At 35.3% G+C, this 21,398-nt stretch overlaps 1 protein-coding gene across 1 annotated transcript in view; it reads left to right on the top strand.

Moving 5' to 3' along the window:
• The window catches only part of IGF2BP3 (insulin like growth factor 2 mRNA binding protein 3), a 59,219-nt gene that overhangs the window by 18,802 nt on the left and 19,019 nt on the right, over window positions 1–21,398 (top strand). Inside the window, exons 3-6 of the mRNA XM_015810612.1 lie at window positions 12,563–12,611; window positions 16,639–16,690; window positions 16,779–16,842; window positions 21,008–21,292. Of these exons, the coding sequence (XP_015666098.1) occupies window positions 12,563–12,611; window positions 16,639–16,690; window positions 16,779–16,842; window positions 21,008–21,292 (450 nt within the window). The remainder of the gene's footprint in view (window positions 1–12,562; window positions 12,612–16,638; window positions 16,691–16,778; window positions 16,843–21,007; window positions 21,293–21,398) is intronic.

Here is a 21,398-nt window from a genome sequence, read left to right as displayed (position 1 = left end):
CTTTGGTAATTTAGAATGTATTAAACATTAATGATAAATTCAGCAAAATAGTTAAACTGAAGAATTTTGGATTAAAAATATTGATATATTATTAGTATATTGGAAGAGGATCTAAATTTTTTAAATTAGCACAGAGATTTGGTGATTAGCATAGGAACTTGGTGGGTTTAATCAACTCACATGCTTGCATTCCATTATGATTGCTTTAGGGATAAAGGTGTGAAATTGTCTTAAAAATAAAGTATCAAATAGTCTCTTAATTTAAAATAGTAATTTATCTTACATGATGTGCTTGAAGAACAACTGCAATTCTTTTTGGTTTCAGTTATGAAGATTGGTTTTTCTTTATACCTAGGTGAAATGCAATATAGATAGTCCTTGATTTAAGACAATAATGGAGCCTCCCCATGCCATGATGGTCATACAGAGCATTTTATAACCTTTTTAATGGTGGTGATCAAGTGAATATGGGATCATTAAGCAAACCCATTGTTCGCTAAGAGGTGTTTTTGCCCAAAACTGGAACTGAGTTACAAGTATTTTTTGAGGAGTTTTATCATAACTTAAAACTGGTGCTAAATTGTCAGTCAAAGACCACCTGCACATACTGAAACTGTATATAAATAATGTTGAAACTTCCCAAACAATTTAAAAAAAACTATTGTTTTGCCATGATGGAAATAACTACAAAATAGCAATGAAAATTTATTGTCAGTTTGCCATTTCCCTGTCTTAAGTATTTGAAAGTTGTTTATGAAGATTTGGATGACATTGCTGGTAAATATATCTTTGCCTTATTTTCTTATCTGAAAAATTTTGCTCAGTTCAGTATGAGGCTTAGTATCTTGCATTTGTAATCGTAGTTAAATTAGCTTAAAACTCCATAAATTTGTACATTCTTAAGCCTTTCAGAGGGAGCTAGGGGTTTCTGTTGATCTGCTCCATGCTCCATTAGAAGTCTTGGTTGCCTCTTGGGGATCTCATGACTTTCTATGGTACACAGAGGAGTTGAAGAAAACGAAATAAGAGATGAGATGTCTGGGGCGCTACTAGTGCTCAGTAATGGATAAACTTGATCAAATAAGGATTAGAGTGGCTATTAAGGCTGATCTTGTGACAGTAAGGGCTGGGAAGAGCCAGTATTTCTCTGACCATAATGTGCCCACAGATTGATGCCCTGTAGCCCTGTTCAGGGTGACATGAGCTGTCTTGGGTAAAGAGGGCTTATAGAACCTCTTACATGGTCCTACTTGACCTTTTGTCAGCTTTCAATACCATTGACCATGGCATCCTTTTGGATAGGCTCAGAGGTTTGGGGGTCGAGGGCACAGTATTGGTTCACCTTCTTTCTCCAATCTGTGTTAATCGGGGAGGAAAGATTCCATCGGTGGCCCCCGTTATGTAGGCTGCTGCAAGGTTCAGTGCTCCCTCTTTTTTAACATCTACGTGATGCCTTTGGATGAGCTCATCTGTCACTGTGGTGTGAGGTATCCTGATGATATCCTGTTTTAAATCTTTGCCCTGGTGAATTAAGAAATGCTATGGATGTCTTAAACCATTGCTTGGAGACTGTTAGGATTTGGATGGGAAACATCAGGTTTCAGCTGGACTTTGACAAGGGGAGCGGCTCTGCGTTTGGGGGTTGAGTGATTCCAGGACTCTGCCACCTTTGGTTTTGGATGAGGTTGCACTGTCCCAGGAAAACTCAGTGCACACTCTGGAATCCTCCCAGATTCATGACTGCTTGAAGAACAAGTGGCAGTTGTGTCTGGGAGGACTTTTCCTTGATCAAGAGACTTTGCTCACAATGATTCATGCCCTAGTTACTTCCATATTGGATTACTGTAATACTTCGTACACAGGACTGCCCTTGAAGATATTTAGAAGCTTCAACTGGTGCAGAATGCAGTGGGCAAGTTGTGTGTGCTTCTAAAACATCCCATGTCACACCTCTGCTGCATGAGCTGCTTTGGTTGCCAGTTTGCTTTCAGGTTGAATTCAAATTGCTGATTTTAACTTTTAACCTTTAAAGACTTTCATGATCTGAGGAACCGCCTCTGCCTGATTATATGAGCCTGTCCCATTAGATCAAACAGAGATGGCCTGCTGCAATTACCATTTGTCAGGGACTTATATTTGATGATTTTAGGAGATGATCTTCTTTGCCATGGTTGCCGACTTGTGTAACATTCTCTCCTGAAATGTTTGGTTAACTCCATCCTTTTTGATGCTCTGTAGTCCTTAAGTCATCAGGTCTGGGGTCCCAGGAAACAGGGAAGATGGTCAGATAATTACACTACTGAGATAGGTATATTCTCTTTCTCCATACCTTGGGTTTATATATCTTAATCTTAAGTAATATGTTGTTTTTTGCTTTATTAGTTTATTACACTCTGCTCAGTCACTTTTAATGAGATAGGCATCCATATAAATCTAACAAATATAAAATAAACATCAGAAGAGAATTGCTGGGAGGATCAGCCCCCTCTATGCTTTTTTCATATATTTTATGAATATATTGTATTGCCAAATCATAGTTCATCTCTGCATCAGAATTCTCTCACTAGATATCTGTGGTCTTCAAGTCATTTCATATGTGTGGTTTGTATATTGCTATGGATTTAGGTTATTGTCTGACTTTTTTTTAAGCACTGTTTTCTCACTGACTCACATACAGAGAACTGTGGAGGAAAATGAAATTAAAAATAACTCATCTTACAATAAGGAAAGGGAATTAATAACATTCTTTTCTAGTGGTCCAAATCACAGACTTTATGATTGGAAAAGCAGTTCTGGATCAGAAAATGGGTAGCATTTTCTATCTGGGACTAAAAAAAAAAGCTCGTTTAGAGGAGTCCATTAACATCTGTTCCTTTTATGTTGATATTTTCTTAGCACTCTATTTCTGTTATCATATTCAGAGATTGCATGGGTTAGAGTCATGAGAAATGTTTTGTAAATATAACATTAGACCTAGAAAGAAAGATAGTTGAAGATGATCCTTGGGAAATGAAGTTAATACTTTGTACTAATGTCATTTTCAGTTACCTTACATACAATGTTCAGGTAATCCTTGCTTGAAACAAATGTAGCCATATGTTTTTTTCACTAGCCACAGTCATTTGGGCATTTTCTACTGATATTCTTAAAGACCCAGTAATATCAAACAATACTGAAAACCTAGCATTCTTGTTTTAATGATCACAACTCTTGCAAGTTTGGGTATGCAAACTATATGCTGAAACAGCCTGTATATACTATATAACAATACACTAAACATTTTGGAGGATAAAACTTAAATGTTCTTTTCAGAAAATTAATCTTTTGTTCATGAAATTGAAGCCAGGATTATGTATTTGTTTTCAAGGACTAAATAAACCAAATAGCAAAAATATGATAAATATCATGTAATAACATATTTGCCAATGAATCTAAACAAAAGAAATAAATATTATTGCAAAGTGGTCCTGCGGAAGGATGATAATTTTCAATATTTGTTTTAAAAACTTATTAGGAACCTTGTGGTTTATGTGAAATTTATGCTATAAAGAAGAGATGGAAAGCTTGCAGGTCACATTTATTTTTGTAGTAATTTTGAATGGGAAGGAAAAATCCTAACCAAAGAAGCACCAAGACCATTCTCATCAACATTGACTGGGCAGACCACTAGTATATAAAATGAGAGCAAACCCCCTCTCCCTTCTAGCATTGATTAAGTTACCTAGCTCGGTCATGAAATGTCTGCAAGAAAACAATCAAGCTCAACAATCAAGTGATATAAGTGTTAGCACTATTTTGAAGTCCTGGTACAACTGTGCTTCATTGCACATGGTTATTAAAATTTGAAAAAGTATATGACTGAACAAAAATGGAGAAGTTAGCAAATCCTGAGATTTCCTTTCTTATACTTTTTTTCTATTCCTTCTGCATTTTTCATCTTTAATTTTCATGATAGAAGATATGTTTTTGGTGACTTCAGTAGAGAAAGTGTTTCTGGTAGATTTAGATTTAGGTGTTTCAAAAGGCAGTATAATTAATTCCGATTTTAAAAAATTGACAACTTGAACTTCTCAAAGTGTGAGACTTCTGAAATGGATCTTTCTCTTGTATGCATTTGTAATAATTAACCTTTAGGGAAAGGCTTTTTCATCAGGTATAAGGACGGCAGGCAAGTACAGAAGGAGATGATCCATAAAAAACACTGGGATCAGATTATTTAGGATGTGGCAGTTATTGACAAATGCTTTAAATTGTGCTCAGAAGACATAAGCATTCACTGCAACTGTTTCAGAAAAACAGATAATTCCATGTAAAGAAAAATATAATACAACCCCATTGTTACTGTCACATTCTGGAACAGTGAAGTTTCACACAATAGTTCAGTAGTTGCTCAGTGTCACTCACATTGTCCATCTAAGGGTAACCAAGGCATGTATCACCACAGCTACATTTGGCTTTTTGGAATATAATGGTGCTTAAACGTTTGCGAAATCTTTTGAATTTTCAATATTTCTGCATAAAGGTGACCTAATACGTGATCTCTTATGCCCCTCAAGTCCTAAAACTAGAAAAGTTAAGCAGTTAAACAAATAAAAAAACAGTGTATTTGTTCATTGATTTATTGAAGAAAATGATTCAAAACCACATATTTGTGTGGCAAATTAGAGACAACTGTTTCAGTCACAGGGATGATAATTAGGTATGAGTGTGGAAATCTTACATTATTTTAAAGAACAGATTTCTAGATATTTGCTATTCAAATCTGCTCTTTACAATCAAGGTATGTGCAAATGGGTAATGGTCAAACTAAGCAAATTTCTGAGAACCTCCAAAAAATAGTTGTTGATGCTCACCAGAGTAGAAAAGTTTACAAACTATTTCCAAAGACTCCACCATTCCACTGTCAGACAGATTGGGTACAAATAGAGGTAATTTACACCATTGTAACTCCCCAGGAATGTCCACCAAGATCACACCAAAAGCAAGGCTTGTAATACTCAGGGAAGTATACTTGTAATTACTCAGGGTAATGTCTAAGGAACAAAGGGCCTCTTTTGTATTGGCAAATGTTAGTGTTCATGAGCCCATAAGACCACAAAAATAAGCCCAAAGGCTTTTGAAAAATTGTTCTGTAGACAGATAAGATCAAAATAGAGCTTTTTGGCTTGAATGAAAAGCATTATGTTTAATGAAGGCAAACACTGCATTCTAATGTAAGAACCTTTATCCATTTGTGAAAGTGGTTGTAATGTTATCATTTGGGCCCACTTTGCTATCTGTGAGCCAGAACAATTTGCCATTGTTGAGGGACCTATACATTCTGGACTGTAGCAGCAAATTCTATAGGAAAATGTTGAGGGATCTGTCTGTAAACTGAAGTTCGAAAGAAAGTGGATCATGAAGGAAAATAACTATCCAAAGCACACATCGTACGACTAAAGGGGAAGAAAATTAATGTTTTGGAATGATCATGTTAAAATCCTGACATTAATCCTATGGAAATGTATTATGGAAGGACCTGAAGCCCCCTGCCCTCGTTGAGTTGAAGCTGTTCATTATGGAAGAATGGGTTAAAAGTTCTCTAAGCCAATAGACAGAAATTATTGACAGTTATTGAAAACATTTAGTTGAAATTACTGCTTCCCAAGAGGTCACACTGCTTACAATACTAAAAGCAAAGGTCCACATACTTTTGCTATACAGAAATATGAAGGTTTGGAGCATTTTCCTCAGAAAATCAATGAACAAGTATAACTTTTTTGGTTCATTCATTTAATTTATCTAGTTTTAAGACTTGTGGAGAAATGGTCTTTTACATTATACTTATGCAGAAATATTGAAAATTCAAAAGATTTACAAATTTTTAAAAACCATTATAGATTCAGTTGGTACAGCAACCTAAAATGGCAAGAGCATACCTTCGTAGAGTTATGCCTGAGAAATCCGATGCAATCACAAACCAGAAGAAATATACACAGCTAACTTCTTCCTTTAATAAAGATAGTATCATATCACAAAAATTTTGAACTCCTGTTCTAAAATTTCATTTCTCTTCTGTTGCTGGCAATGACATCAGGAAACAAAAATACAGCCAGAGCAGCCAGAAATCTTTTTGATACAAATGTTTGGGAGAGGCTGATTTAGTTCTTCTGTAGCCTCTTTAGAATACAATAGAAAATAAAAATGTACTGAATATAATCCACAGATTAATGCAAACCCATTCTTAGATGAAGTCTCCTAGAAAACACAAGAAGCAAAACAATGGTGTGAAATTCTGTATACCAGGGGTCCCCAACCCCTGGTCCGTGGACCGGCACCTGTCCATGGCATGCCAGAAACTGGACCACACCCAAAAAAATGAAGCCCCATCCGTGGGATACAGGCAGCATGTGAAACCACACCCCCTCCTGTCCATGGAAAAACCTCTCTCCAAGAAACAGGTCCCTGGTGCCCAAAAGGCTGGGGGCCGCTGCTGTATACCAACTCCCAAGAAGACATGCAGTAGTTTTACAGTGACAACTTTTCAATCCTATTCACAAAGAAGAGCTTTGTCCTTCAATAGGACAACTGATAAAATCAGCAATATATATTAAGAATGACTGTACACATGCTATCCCTTTAGGATTTGGTTTAAACTATTATTGGATATAGTTTATTAAAATATATCAACATTGGGCAATTTTTGATTTCTGTACTTATTTGGCACAAGTATTTAAGAGTGATATAATTTCAGCTTCCAAAAACTCATTACACAATTGCATGAATAAGATTTTTTTTGCCAAGTTGTACATACATATTATGTATTCAGAGAAGAAAAGAAAGAAAATATTTAGTGTTTTTCAATCATGAATTAATATTGCAATGTATTAAATCAAGCCTAAAACATTTATATGAAACTCTGCTGATTATAGGTGAAAAAACAGTCCAACTTATCAAAAACAGTATCGTAAAAAACAGATGAGAAACATAGGTTAAGACAGGCAAGAAAATGATAAGTTAGCACCTGTCCACCCTAAACGAGTTCAAATCACCAGGACCAGATGGATTACCCCCCAAGGTTCTCAAGGAACTGGCAGATGTGATCTCAGAACCACACTGAACTATATCTTTCAAAGATCCTGGAGCACAGGGGAACTACTAGAGGACTGGAAGAGATGTGAGAGGGATCATGGAGTCCTAGTGGACAATCATTTAAATATGAGCCAGCAGTGTGCTGCAGCTTCCAAAAAAGCCAACACAGTGCTGGGCTGCATTAACAGAGGGATAGAATCAAGATCACGTGAAGTGTTAATACCACTTTACAATGCCTTGGTAAGGCCACACTTGGAATACTGCATCCAGTTTTGGTCACCCTGATGTTGAGAGTCTAGAAAAGAGTACAGAAAACAGCAACAAAGATGATTGGGGACTGAAAGCTAGAACAAAGAGCAGTTGCTGGAATTGGGTATGTCTAGTTCAGGGCTTTTCAACCTTTTCACCCATTGTACCACTTTTAGGATATGGCAATATCTGAGTACCACCAGTCGCCTAGCAAGGTGTCAAAAACTTGACCCCCCCCCCAAAAAGGAAAAAAGTGATAAAGTACAGGTAGTCCTCGACTTATAACAGTTCGCTTAGTGACTGTTCAAAGTTACAATGGCACGAAAAAAGTGCCCCCCAAGCCACAGCGGAGCAAGACACCTGCCTGCCCGCCCGGTGGCGCTCTTCCTCCTGTCTGAGGTTTTCATTGTTGTGAGCATTTCTGTTGAGGATGGGCAGCAGGGGTGGGGTGGGGGGTATTTGGTTTTTATTCCACCCATCTGCTGGGTGGTTACAGCAGGTTTTGGTCACTTCACATGACCCTGGGACATTGTGACCGTCATAAATATGAATCAGTTGCCAAGCATCTGAATGTAAATCACAAGACCCTGGAGAGGCTGCAACATTCCAGCTGATCGGTGCTATTTCTGGGCTCCACAGAAGCGCCAGGATCAGCGCCGAGCTCCAGCTGGAGCCTGGCACTGATCCTGGCGCTTCCGCTGAGCCCTGACAGCCCTGCAGCTCCACCCGTCTCTCTCTCAGGCTTGTGTGGTTCTGCCACCGGTTCAGCTCATTCCCCTCCCCCGCTTCCACTTTTCTAGGATGGTCGCGTACCACCTGCCAGGTGCCAATGTACCACAGGTGGTACCTGTACCACTGGTTGAAAAGCCCTGGTCTAGTTTAATGACAAGGAGGACTAGTAAGAGTGACATGATAGCAGTGTTCCAATATCTAAGGAGCTGCCATAAAGAGGAGGGAGTCATCCTATTTTCCAAAACACCTGAAGGCAGGACTGGAGGCTAAAACATATAAAGAACGATTGCTGGAATTGGGCATGTCTAGTTTAATGAAGAGAAGGACAAGGGGGGACATGATAGTAGTGTTCCAATATCTCTAAATATCTCCCACAAAGAAGAGGGAGTCAAGCTATTCTCCAAAGCACCCGAACGGTTGGAAACTAACCAAAGAGAGAAGCAACCTAGAACTAAGAAATTTCCTGACAGTTACAACAATTAATCAGTGGAACAACCTGCCTCCAGAAGTTATGAATACTCCAACACTGAAAGTTTTTAAGAAGAGACTGGACAGCCATTTGTCTGAAATGGTATAGGGTTTCCTGCCTGAGCAGGGGGTTGGATTAGATTACCTCCAGGGCACCTTCCAACATTATTATTATTGTTGTTATCAAAGTGCATTATTGTAACAAAACTTCTATTGAATATCAATTTAATATATATATCAATAGAAAAATTGAGATAATGAAACATCGCATGAAAAATCCTTCACTTCTCAAATTACAATGATTATAACTCAATCAGCATTAATTATAATTATTTTGGTGTCCTTAAGTTTGATCTGACTACTGGTGTATGGACAAATGCCTCCCATCTTGACTGGTCCTTGTGATAATCCACAACTCTTCCAGGGATATTCCCACTGATATCATTGATTCCATTTGTTTATCTTATGTGTTGTCTTTGTTCTCTACTTCCCTCACTAGCTTACCAAGCATAGTTCTTTCTTCTTCTTCTTTTTTGCTCCATCCATTTACACTATATGCCAAATGAATGTGAGTTTTTCCTTGCTAATAATGTGTATCAGGGCAGCAGCCAGTCTTTATTTTCTTCAGGACTGAAACATTGGCTGTTCTTATGCAGACCGTGGTACTCTTAGTAACCATCTCCAAACAATGATTCAAAACTGTTTCTCAGTGTTCAGTTTCACAGTCATACCTTATTGCAGAAAAGACTATTGTTTAAACCAGGGGTCTAAACCAGGCATGCCGGCTGAGGAATTCTGGGAGTTGAAGTCCACAAGTCATAAAAGGGCCAAGTTTGAAGACCCCTGGTTTAAACTATTCTGTTTTTGGTTACTATAGGAGAATCTTTATCCTTCATCATCTTATCTAAGATTGTCACATCTTCCCTTATACAAATCTCTTATTTTACTTCAGCAGGTTATCTAGTTGGTTCTGTAATAAGCAAAAGAAAACAAGTATCTAGCCCTAAATTTCTTCATCATCAACTGAATCCACTAAATAAGCATACTTTATAGCAGCGATCCCCAGCCTTTCTGATACCAGAGACTGGTTTCATGGAAGACGATTCTTCCATGGACCGGGGGTGGTGGTGGTTCTGTACACAATCTAGATTCTGTGCATGTGCAGATTAAACTTTGCTCAGTTGCCCGTTCATGGCCTGAGGGGTGTGAACCCCTGCTTTATACTATTTATAGAAGAATATTTATCCTTCAGTTCTATAAAGAAAAAAAATTCTTTTGAAAGTCCAGTGTCTGCATTTTCTTCTTGGAAGTAACAACTAACTTTGGTGAACCAGCTGAGTATTTGTATCTTTGTATCTTTCTTCAAATACCTATTTAGAGCAACAATATTGCAAAATCCAAGGGTACTTACAGTATATAAAAAGAAAACATCAAACTCACAAACAGTAAATCACTTAAAACCGGGCTGCAGATTGTAGAAGTACTGTTTCAGAAATGCATAGTGCTTTGATGACAAAGCATGTCTAGTTATATGGAGCTACTTTGGAGATCACATAAGACTTTTAAATGGTTACAGACTAATGAAGCTGCTCTAGAAATTAATGTAAACATTGCAAGTACTTAACATCAAGAACCTTTCCAGAGATTAATGAAGTTCTCTGAAGTGATTTTTTTTGCTTTAAAAATGACCATCAAGGAAAATAACAGTTTTTTATTTCCAGGCTATAAATTGTTTTTAAGTCAAATGAGAATTGACAGTTCCCCAGGACTGTACCAATAGCAATTATTTTATCTTTCCTTCTGGACTATCTGCCATCAGCTAACCTGTAGGAAGAAATTTAGGAAAGAGAGCAACCAAGAAAATATTAGCCTGCCTGCCCTATATAAAAGAGCTAAATGACTTTTATATATATTAAGAGCATTGTTTTAGTTTTCTCTTGTGCCATCACTTTGCTGAACGCCTAATTCTCATAGTCCTGTCTTATGTCTAAATATATTTACCTATGTTATATAGCTGTAGTATTATTATACTGTCCATCTTCTCTATTGGTATCATTATTATGGTTATTATTACTCTGTTGCTTTGCATATACACCTAGGCCTTTCGCACCGGAGACAAATTCCTTGGCCAATTACACTTGGCCAATAAAGCAATTCTATTTCTATTTCTATTCCATTCTACTCTACTCCTCCTACTCTACATTATTTCTAGTCTAGATGTACATAAATTTAATTCCATTGCTTTTTATATTCCAGAATAGATAGAACAGAATCTCAAACAAATACTGGGTTGGTTGGTTGGTTGGTTGGTTGATTGTTTTCAGAAGAACTCTTAATGTAAGACAAGCTGTTGTAAAAACTTAAGTTCTATGCAATTAATTAGTTAGGTGGAATTTCTTAATTTATTTTTGTCTTGAAATGTTGATGCTTTTTCTCACATTTATGTGAGAAAGCAGACTGCCCAGAAAACGGCAAGCACCTGTGCTGCTGTTGTCCTGTCTCTTTAAGCTCTTTCCTTGGCCAGCACTGCAACCTTGACTATAAAAGCTGTATTCAGAGACAGCTGGTTGTGGTGTGTGGGAGACAGTAAGAAGAAGGTATGTTTAAGTAAAGCAGTCTGAAGCAGCTAGAAGGAGATACTTTTCTCTGGAATACTCACTAGGAGTAGCAGAACTCACAAGGTATAGTAACAAGTTGTAGGAGCAGTAATAGCAGTGAGGAAGAATGGAGTAGTGTTGAGTAGCGATCAATAGCTGTGAATGCTTGTTTGTGTGTGTTTGTTAGAAACTTGCTTTGTTGGCTTTTTATGTTTGGAGCCCAGTAAATTGGATGTAGTTAAAAGAACTTATGACAATAATTTTGCCTAATGATGCTCACTAGGAACAGCCGAACTCACATGGGTGGTAGTTGGAGTTGTAGGAGTAGCATGAGAAAGAATGGAGTAGTGGTGAGTAATAGCTACGAATGCTTGTTTGTGTATATTGTCTAGGGACTTGTTTGTTGTTGGCTCTTTTGTGTTTGGAGCCCATAAATTGGGTATAGTTAAAATGTGACAAATTAGAACCATCTTCAGCATTGCTGCTTTATATATCTCGGATATATAAGAAGAAAAAGAATGAAACGATTAGACTAGTAAAGATAAGTGTTGAAAGCACAGAATTTAATACTGGACATAGCATCTAAAATTTATTTAGGGGTGTTTCTTACTGGGTTTTATGTAATAGATGTAATATGTAATGGAATATATACCTAACTAAATTTCAAAATATTTTTTTCCAGGTTTTTTGTGTTTCAAAGCATTGATATCTATTACATGCAGTATATATATTTTATGTATAGTTATATATGACTTAAAATGCATTTATTTCTTGGGTGTTGCTATACATGATTCCATGTTCTGGTAGGTCCTAGAGGTTATGTGATACATGACTTTGTTTGAGTGTAGATAATTTCATTTTTGGCAAAAGCAGCTATGAGATGAGTAAAAAAAAGACAAGTAAGATCTTGCTGTACTGTTGGAGATAAAAAGCTTTCATATCTGGATGTGTATTTAAAAACAGATGAGAATGTAATAGTCGATCAAAATCTGAGAGACATATAGTCTTAGAAATTTAAGTGCTAATTAAATTGATGCCATTTTGGGAACTTGAACCTTGGCAATAACATACAAATTATTGTTTGTAAGTGCCCAGATTCACTGAAAATAAGTGGGCAGCCGTACGCACCTTCTAAATAAATCAATAAACTTGTATAAGTGTAAAAAGCAGTTAATTGCATATCTAAACAATATGCATGGGGAGGTTATATTGAAAGAAATGCATTTCTAGTATCAAAAAATCAGTATCAGTACATCATTAAACATAAAACGCAATATCTTAAAATACAGTCCATTCTGTTGGTTATTTTTTAAAAAGCTTGAAGTAAGACATATTTTCTGTCATAAGATTTTCCCCATATATTGTTAGAAATATTCAGTAGTGCTTTAACTTAATAAATAAATAACAATCTTTCTCTCTTCCCCTCCCCCAACTTCTATCACTAGGAGTCGAAAACTTCAAATCCGAAATATTCCACCACACTTGCAGTGGGAGGTAGGCATTCATTTTTAAATTTTCAACCTGTTTAAGAGGATAAATTGATGGTATGCCTTTTGCCTACCATCTTGCCTTTTGTTCTGTCACTTTTTTCTTTTCTAACTGTTAGCATACAGAGAATTTGACAAGAACAGTTTTTTGTTCTTGAGTTGTTAATTTGTATCTTTGAAGAGCAGAAGCATCCAAATACTTATTTATACTGCCCCCTATTGGACAGTTGAAGTTAAATGGAGGGCAATTGGAGTTAAATATTTTCAGAGTTCTAACGTACAATTCTAAGTGAATAGTAACCTTTTCATTTATTCCCACTTTAAAGGCTCATTAGTCCTTTCATGATCTTTAGAAACATGAACATTGTGATGGAACTTGTATAATTAATCTTCTGTCTCTAAATATTTTCAGAGTACCATGCTGGCTAGAGATTTTATAAAATCAAGATAGCAATTATCCCAAGAATATGAGGATTCCTTTCTATTTGTGCCTCTCCCAGATATAATTTGTAAAATTTATATTTGTTTGCCTAAATAATTTATTTGATAAGTTTTGGATGTTGAAGAGCTGTAGAAGTCTTTGAATATTTTTTTATTTATCAAAAATAGTACTTATCTCTATTATTCACCACTTTCCCCCATTTTAGAGAGACTGTACACTAGTGTAATAATAGAATGATATCTTAGTTGTGTAGTAAAAATAAAATATTTAAAATGTCTGGGGGGAAAATAGAAATTTTCATATAATGGTGGTAACACATTGGAGCAGTTGCCATAAAAGCATTCTTATAGAAAGAAAGATAAAAGTAGTTTGATATAGTGGGAAATGAATTAAATTTAGATGAAAGAAAGTTCATAAAGTAAAGTTAGTGTACATATAGATTAATTAAATATAGGCAGGTAAGTAACCAAAGCTGGTGTCTCAGCTAAAGCTTGCATGCAGAAATATGATTTGTTACTGACAGACTACTTTTAAAATGCATGAAATTGTAAGAGGTTGTGTATATAAATTCCATACACATACACCCACCATTTAAATAATTGGCTGTAATACTAAGAATTAAAATCTCTATTAAACCTTACAGATTTGAAATAAATAAACCATATATCATGATTTGTACATAATATACTTTAAATATGGTGTGTTGAACAAATCGGGGATCATAAAGAGCAACCAAGTTTGTATGCTTGTGATTTGTTTACTGGACAGAATTTCAAGATTCCCCAATTTGATCCTGAATGCCCAATTGCCTACATTGAGGCAATTAGCTCTGGGGCAGGAATGCTTCCAACTTCATGATGTTTATAGTCTAATTCATTCATATAGCATAATTTGTATGATGCTAGTAATCAGTATAGACAAATTTTGTACGAACTTCTTAAAAGTTCGTGAATTTTCAAATGTTTTTGTATAAATGTGACCTCAAACATCTATCCTCCACAAAAGTTCTGAAAGTAGATAAAGAAAGCACAGTTAAACAAATTGGAGTCGCAAATTCTTAAACAGCTACATGAGAAGCTACAGGAAACATTTGACTACAGTTCCTGGGGGAAAAAGCAAACTGGTTCTTGAATCCTAAAGGTGATTTTTTTTTTATATGGGCATATAGCATGTTAAATTACTTGCTTATAAAATAAATAAAACATTGGTGTTATTTTTCATTCATTTTCTTTATGTAGAACTCACATGAAGAACACACAGTAGCAAAGATACTCAAAAACTGAGGAAATCCAAAAGGGCTGTTTTATTTTCACAGAACTATATATATTTGATTTCAATGCTTAGAAATATTAATATAGTATTTGTTTAGGTGGCTCTTTGTTAAAGATTATTGTGGCTTTTGAGTGGGTATATAGGGTAACACTGTTTATAATACTGTATGACTTGGCTTTTAGTGTCTGATGAATGAAAGCCTATAGTATAAAAACTGCAGCTTCTTGTGTGCAAGAAAGGCATCTGTGTTATAACAAGAGGAGGAGACCCCAATTAGACAAAGGCTAGAGTTCCTACATAAAAAAGGAATACATTATTTTCTAACTAGAGTAAATATTCATACAAACAAATTTTTCTGTTCAGTTGCTCATCAAGATTGCTATCTCACTACTAGCTTGGCTAGAAATTCTGTTATTGCCCAATAAGGCTACATGTGAAGATTGAGAGGCAGATGAACAATTTAGAAAGAATTGGTTTGTTTTTAGAGTAAAACTAAAGGACTTGATTGTTTATGAATAAAAGTAAAATGTATTGCACTTGATAAAATCAAAAAGGAATTGGGAGTAGTTATAAAAATGTAAGAAAAGCCTGGTAAGTAAGAAAGATAGCATATAAATGCAAATGTTTCTCATGCTTTTCTTGGATTCATTCGTGTATATATGGATTTAAGAAGTGAAATTATTATTAGATTGTGAGGCCAGAACTACAGTGGTTATGGTTTGAGTATAAACTCCTTGGTTATTTTTCTTTATTTTGTTTTTGCGTTCAATTTATAGTGATTTTGCCTTTATAGAATGCTGCTTATATTGGAAATTATTTTCATATTTACTGATGAAAAAGTATGTCTATTTATAAACTCATTGCATTCAGTTTCTTTTTTTCCCCACAAAGAGAGAATATAAGAATCATGATGGAGTAAGCCAACATTAGACAAAGATTAATATTAAAAGGAAGGTGTATTGTCTTGTGTTAAAAAGTGATTCAAAAATAATGGTTGGATATAGGTTTAAATTTGCATCCCATTGACTTTGGGTGTTTGTTCTAGACATGAATTAAGTGTTCATCTAACCAACAGTTTTCTTCCTTTGAAAAGTGGGTTACAAAACTCACTAACCAGTAGAAATACGATTTTTCATTTCCTCTGCTCAAAAAATAATTTAGCTTAAAAGTATGTTTATTATATTTCATGTTTTAGTAATCAGCTTCCAGGCATCAGGAAAGATGCTTTCAATAGGTTTAAAAAGTTTGTTGGGATAAATATATCCAATAAAGTCCCTTCAAGTGGTTTGCTTCTACATAAACCTTATTTGTTGCTTGATCAGACTAGGTTACGCTTGTAAAAGGGAGCAGGGTGAATTCTTATTTAAAATGAATGAAGAGAACATAATCTTGCCACAGAGAACATTTCTATCTCTGTCTCTGTGAAGTATTTAAGTCATAATAAAATTGCTAGCTATTGTAAAATTTAAAAATAATTATTATAACTACTGATTAAGTCCTGTCTAACCTGAAAGGTTACATTCCAGAATATGCAAGGAATTTTTCAGTCTATTGAAGTTAAAAAAATAATCACTTGTTTGTTGCTTCCCCCCTCCCCCTTTAAGCACATTAACTCAATTCAGGTTCCTTTACAATAAACATTCCTGTAAATATTATACTTTTTGTAAATACCTCTACATCTATTTTTTAAAATCTATTTGTAAATTTTTAACTACAATAAGAGCAGTTGAAATATTTTTAATACTGCATTTATCGGAGTCTACCATTTTGCTAAATAAGCATGGTTTTATTTTGATTTTGAGGAAAATTATAGTAATTACAAAGTCTGTTTCAATATGTGCTGATTTAAGTCTCGAGTCTACTTTTTCCTGTGGTGATTTTGCAATGAAGAAATGTAACTTTAATGGTAATTGTTCAATTGTATGTAACATATTACAGTTTACTCTGACATCTTGAAATCTCTTTAACTTTGTTTAAATCTTGAATAGGGTAAAGTTTTATCCAGTATGTATTTGAAACAAAAGTATGATGAACTGTTACAGATATAATTTAATTCTGTATATTTATCTATTTACAAGTAACTCCATACAATTTGCTATTAACAGATTCATTTAATTCCTAGAGATCAAATTGAATGTGGAAGTTTCACATTCAGAAATAAAGATTATGAAACTTTGGAAAAACTATGTCACTAACTTTGTAAGACATAAACATAATTGGGATTTTTGTTTTACTTTTTTATATATTATGCTGAAAGATTGTTATATAAATTTGTATAGCTTGTGTAAAGTTTACATTGTACTTTGTTTCTTTTTAATAGGTCCTGGATGGTTTGCTGGCACAGTATGGAACTGTGGAAAACTGTGAGCAAGGTGGTGTAATTTTCAAATAGTTTTTTTTAATGAAATGATCAAAGGAAGTTTTAATTTATTTTTTTCGATACATCCTTTTTTGTTCTAGTGAATACTGACACAGAGACTGCAGTAGTAAATGTAACATACGCCAATAAGGACCAGGCCAGGCAGTAAGTCCTCATTTATTTATTTTTAGTTTTTTTCCTACCTTTAAAATAGTTTTTCTCTTATGTATTAACATTTGATACAGTCTCTTATTTGTCTTTTATTTTATATTTACTTTTTAAAATCAAAATACTAAGGTTACACTCTTCATCCAACTGCTTATATGTTAGCCTGCATGTTGAGCTTAGTTGGATTACGTTTTGAATAGGAACATATCTAATTGCACTGTAGAATTGCACTTGTAAACTATTATAAGGGAGTAAGGTGATTTAACATCAAACAGTTCCCTCATTAATTGGTATATTCGGTTTCCTGAAGTCTCTGACCAGATGTCCTCTTGAAAAGAGTTGATCTGTACAAGTAAAAAATGCCCAGATTGAAGACAACTATAGAAGGATTTGAATCTGGAACACTCATTTAATTTCTTTTTAATAGTAAGAAAAGCCAAACTTTGGGAAGATTATAATGTCTTAAAGGGATTGAAAGCTGTTGGCTTTATCTGAAACTGAGGTATTTCTTCTGGTTTATATAATATACCTCCCATACACCCACACACATTCCAGTTTTACCCCTATTTACCCCTGGGTTTATTGTACTTTATTATTATTTTTAGATGCAAGTCTTTTTCAGTTTTTAGTTAAGTATTTCAAGACTGCAGAATTGGAAGCAATGAAACCTTCATTTGAGTAATCACTGACAATTTATTAGACCAAAAAAGACTCAATGTGACATATAAAATTAAAAACATTATAAAATCAAACCATAAAAATAAATGCAGAAATATCAACATACTGGAGAGATGTAGAAGTTGCAAAATCATACATCCTTTATCAGTGGGTTTGCTATTTTATGTCTGCAATGATTTATTGAAAATTTGGTGGAATTTATATTTTAAAATCTCCTGCCACAGATGCACACATTAACAGAGGAATTGGACTTCTACTAGGTACAGCAGGTTGTACAGTCTTGTATAAAATGACCACAGTTCATAATTGTCTATCACTCTAGTAAAAGCAAATTCTGCAGCAGTAGGCACCAGTAAAAGTTTGATCTGTCTACATGCCCTGCCCTATTTTTGCTAAGTCAAGAGTACTTTCTTAAAATCATAGTGCCATATACATGTGAGGAATCACATTTTATAGTATACAGATAGTCCCCAACTTACTAGTGCTTGTTCAGTGACTGTTTGAAATTATGGCAGTACTGAACAAAGGGACATGATCCCTGCTTGAAGTTATGGCTGAAATAAAACCCAATCACATAACTGTGGAGTGCTGCAACTGAACATAAATGTAGTCATGTTGCTGAGTATCCAGAGTGCGGTCATGTGAACACTGGATGGGAGGAAAAGCTGCTGGAACTTTAGATCCAGGTTGTAATTCCCCCAATTTCTGAATTGAAGAAGCTTCTTCAATTGAGAAGCGAAACATTTTCAAAGCACCAAGAATGTCCAGATGCTTTTTGGATGCTTTGGGAGAATCATGACCTGGATGATTGAGAATATCCGCAAAGTCTCCTTTTTCTTAAACACTAAGTGACTGATTATAAATCAAGGACTACCTGTATAGCCTTTATAATATAAGAGTATTATTGGCGATAAACAGTTGCAGAAAGGATACATTAACTTTAAAAAAAATGTGATATTGACTCAACGCTGCATCAAAGAATACCATAAAATTACAAATGGAGATGTGTAAAATAGCTACTACACATATATGCACTTTTACTACTTGGATATTTTTTTCTACCAATTTTATCACTTGTAATATTTTGATATCTACGTTTGCTTGGTAAATCTAGTGTCACTCCACAATACAGTGAAAATATTAAAATGGAATTCTGTGCCACCTAGTGGCTAACTGAAATTAATAGCTTATTTTTTTTCTATATGGTTCTTTACACTTGCTTTTCCTCAATCATTTAATGCAATTGACAATTTTCAAAGAGCCTTTATAGAAGTAAGGTTCCTAGAATTGTGTGTTGTAAGAGTTGGCTGAACAACATAGTATCAGATCATTTCCCTACAAGAAACAGTTTATCTGTTGAAAGATTTAGTACAGTGGCCTGCCACCTTTTGGGCACCAGTTAATAGTTCCATGGAAAAAGGTTTTTCTGCAGGCAGGAGGAGACGTGGTTTTGCATGCTGCCTGCATCCCATGGATAGGGCTTCTCTTGTTTGCACAGTCCGGTTGCTGGCATGCTGCAGATCAGTGCTGGTCTACGGACTGGGAGTTGGGGACCCCTGCTTTAGTAGACCTTGCTTTCAGTACACGTCCCTCACAAGGATGCAGTTTTGAAGTAAGCTGCTGTTCACATTGGGTTCCATCCTCTTCTGTTTTGTCTCTGGGAAATATATATGTGGGTGCACGCACATGCATGTGGATTAAAACTTTAATAATGAATAAAATATTCATAGATACTACTTTGCTATGATTTTAAAGTCACAACTATTTTCCTAAATTCACTTTTCATATAAGAAAAGGTAAACTAGTTGTTTGGTTAATTAGGTTTCAAGTACGCCGTGACATTTTTTTTAATGTTACAAATTGGTCAGTACTAACCAATTGATAATTTCAATTAATTTATACATTATTGTAATTAGATATTTGCCTAAGTGAGTAACACTTGCCTCCAGGCTGCCAGGTGCAGTTCATGAACAGCTGCATGTAAGTAGAAAAAGGGAGAAAGAGCAAGTTTGCCAAGTCAGATTGGCTGTTTGCCCTTCAAAAGAAAGAAAATAAGGATGCTTTCACTGCTGTATTTAATCCTCTCATCTGAGGTGAGTTTGGTATGAGTGAGGGATTAACGTTATAATATATTGCTACACTGATTCAAAAATGAGTAATGGAGGAAACAGGAATTGTTCTGTTAGGAAGACAAATGGTTTAAATAGACCCCTGATAATATAAATGGGGAATTCAATGAGAAATTCATGTTTTGAGTTGACAGATGTTGGATTAGATATTTTAATTGTATATAGGTTTTTCTAAAACTTGGTTATTTGGGGAAGGCAGAGCAGGAGGAAATTTTTTTTTCCCCTTCCTATTCATGCAGGATTTGTAGTTTGTAGTTTTAAAAGGCAAAGCCTTTACTTAAGAGCAGACAATAAAACCTTACCTTCAGATTTGGGGTCTGAAGAGTCATATAATATGAAGGAAAAAGCAGAAAGGAAGATGAAAGAATGACAATTCAAATTATCAAAAGATAATTATCTTTTAATAATAATTGGGATTGGCAACTCTGCTGATAAGTGTTGTTTCTATGTGAAAAATGATCTTGTCCAACTTACAACGTGAGTTCTGTAGTTGTTAAGTATATCACCCAAGGTTGTTAAGCAGGATCACATAACCACAACTTGTGAGTTACTGCTGGCTTCCCCATTGACTTTGCTTGTTGGAAGCCAGCTATGAAAGTCACAAATGGTGATCATATATGATTGTGGGAACACTTCAGATGTCACAAATGTGCACCAATTTTTGAGTGCCTGAACCACGACCAAAGGGATATTGCAACCATTGTAAGTTCAAGCACCCATTGTAAACCATTTTTTAACCTCTGTTGTAAATCCAAATGATCATTAAATAGGACAGTTATTACCTATACTTGGAATTTGAATTTCTTGAGCATGCTGGAGAATGGGATCCAGCCCAAAGTCCAGTTCTTTTCCTTCTACTTGTAGTGTCATAAATTAGGACAAGAGTTCTTCCTCTTATCATGTTGTCATCTGCCAATGATAAGCAGTTTTAAGTTTCCAGCCAATCACATCTTCATTTGCCAGAGGGCTCTTTTTTTGGCAATTTCTACCTATCTATAAAGAGAAAGGAGTTAAATGTGGCTCTTCAAAAGCCAACAGACAAAACACTTTATTACTGGGAACACTTTCAGATGCTGGCTCCTAAAGTACTTTTTGCCCTAAGGAAATAAGAAAAAGGCAGAACTTCAGAGAAATTCTGCTTCAAGTTGCTATTAATGCTGCTTTCGAGTCATCTTAAGGTGTTTCCCCATGAGGAAGGAAGGAGATAATATTTTAGGCATAAAGAGAAGGGTTATTTATGACCTCATGAGCCAGATGGGACAGCTTACCATTCCCAATGAAATGCTATACCATAATTGATTGGCTGTTCTGCTGCTTCATCTGCAACAACTTACTTTCTTTGTAAACTTGTACAGAGCAATAGAAAAATTGAACGGATTCCAGCTTGAAAACTATTCATTAAAAGTTGCATATATCCCTGATGAAATGGCAGCCCAACCACCACCTCAGCAGCATCCTCAAGGTAGACGTGGATTTGGGCAGAGAGGTCCCCCTAGACAAGGTTCACCAGGTGCAGCAACAAGACAGAAACCACAGTCTGATGTTCCATTACGGATACTTGTTCCAACCCAGTTCGTAGGAGCTATTATTGGAAAAGAAGGGGCCACAATCAGAAACATCACAAAGCAGACACAGTCAAAGTAAGTCACTATATGAAGTTTAATAAACTTAATTGAGGTAGGGTTTTTAAAACATTTTTTAAAAGTGCATTCAGTATGATATTTTAATATATACTTTCACTTCTTT

Source organism: Protobothrops mucrosquamatus, unplaced genomic scaffold (genome assembly GCF_001527695.2).
Source record: "Protobothrops mucrosquamatus isolate PMUCROS unplaced genomic scaffold, P.Mucros_1.0 scaffold12, whole genome shotgun sequence".
In the NCBI taxonomy this organism is placed as follows: Eukaryota; Metazoa; Chordata; class Lepidosauria; order Squamata; family Viperidae; genus Protobothrops; species Protobothrops mucrosquamatus.
The sequence above is the reverse complement of the archived record's forward strand: the minus strand, read 5'-3'. Positions and strand labels throughout refer to the sequence as shown.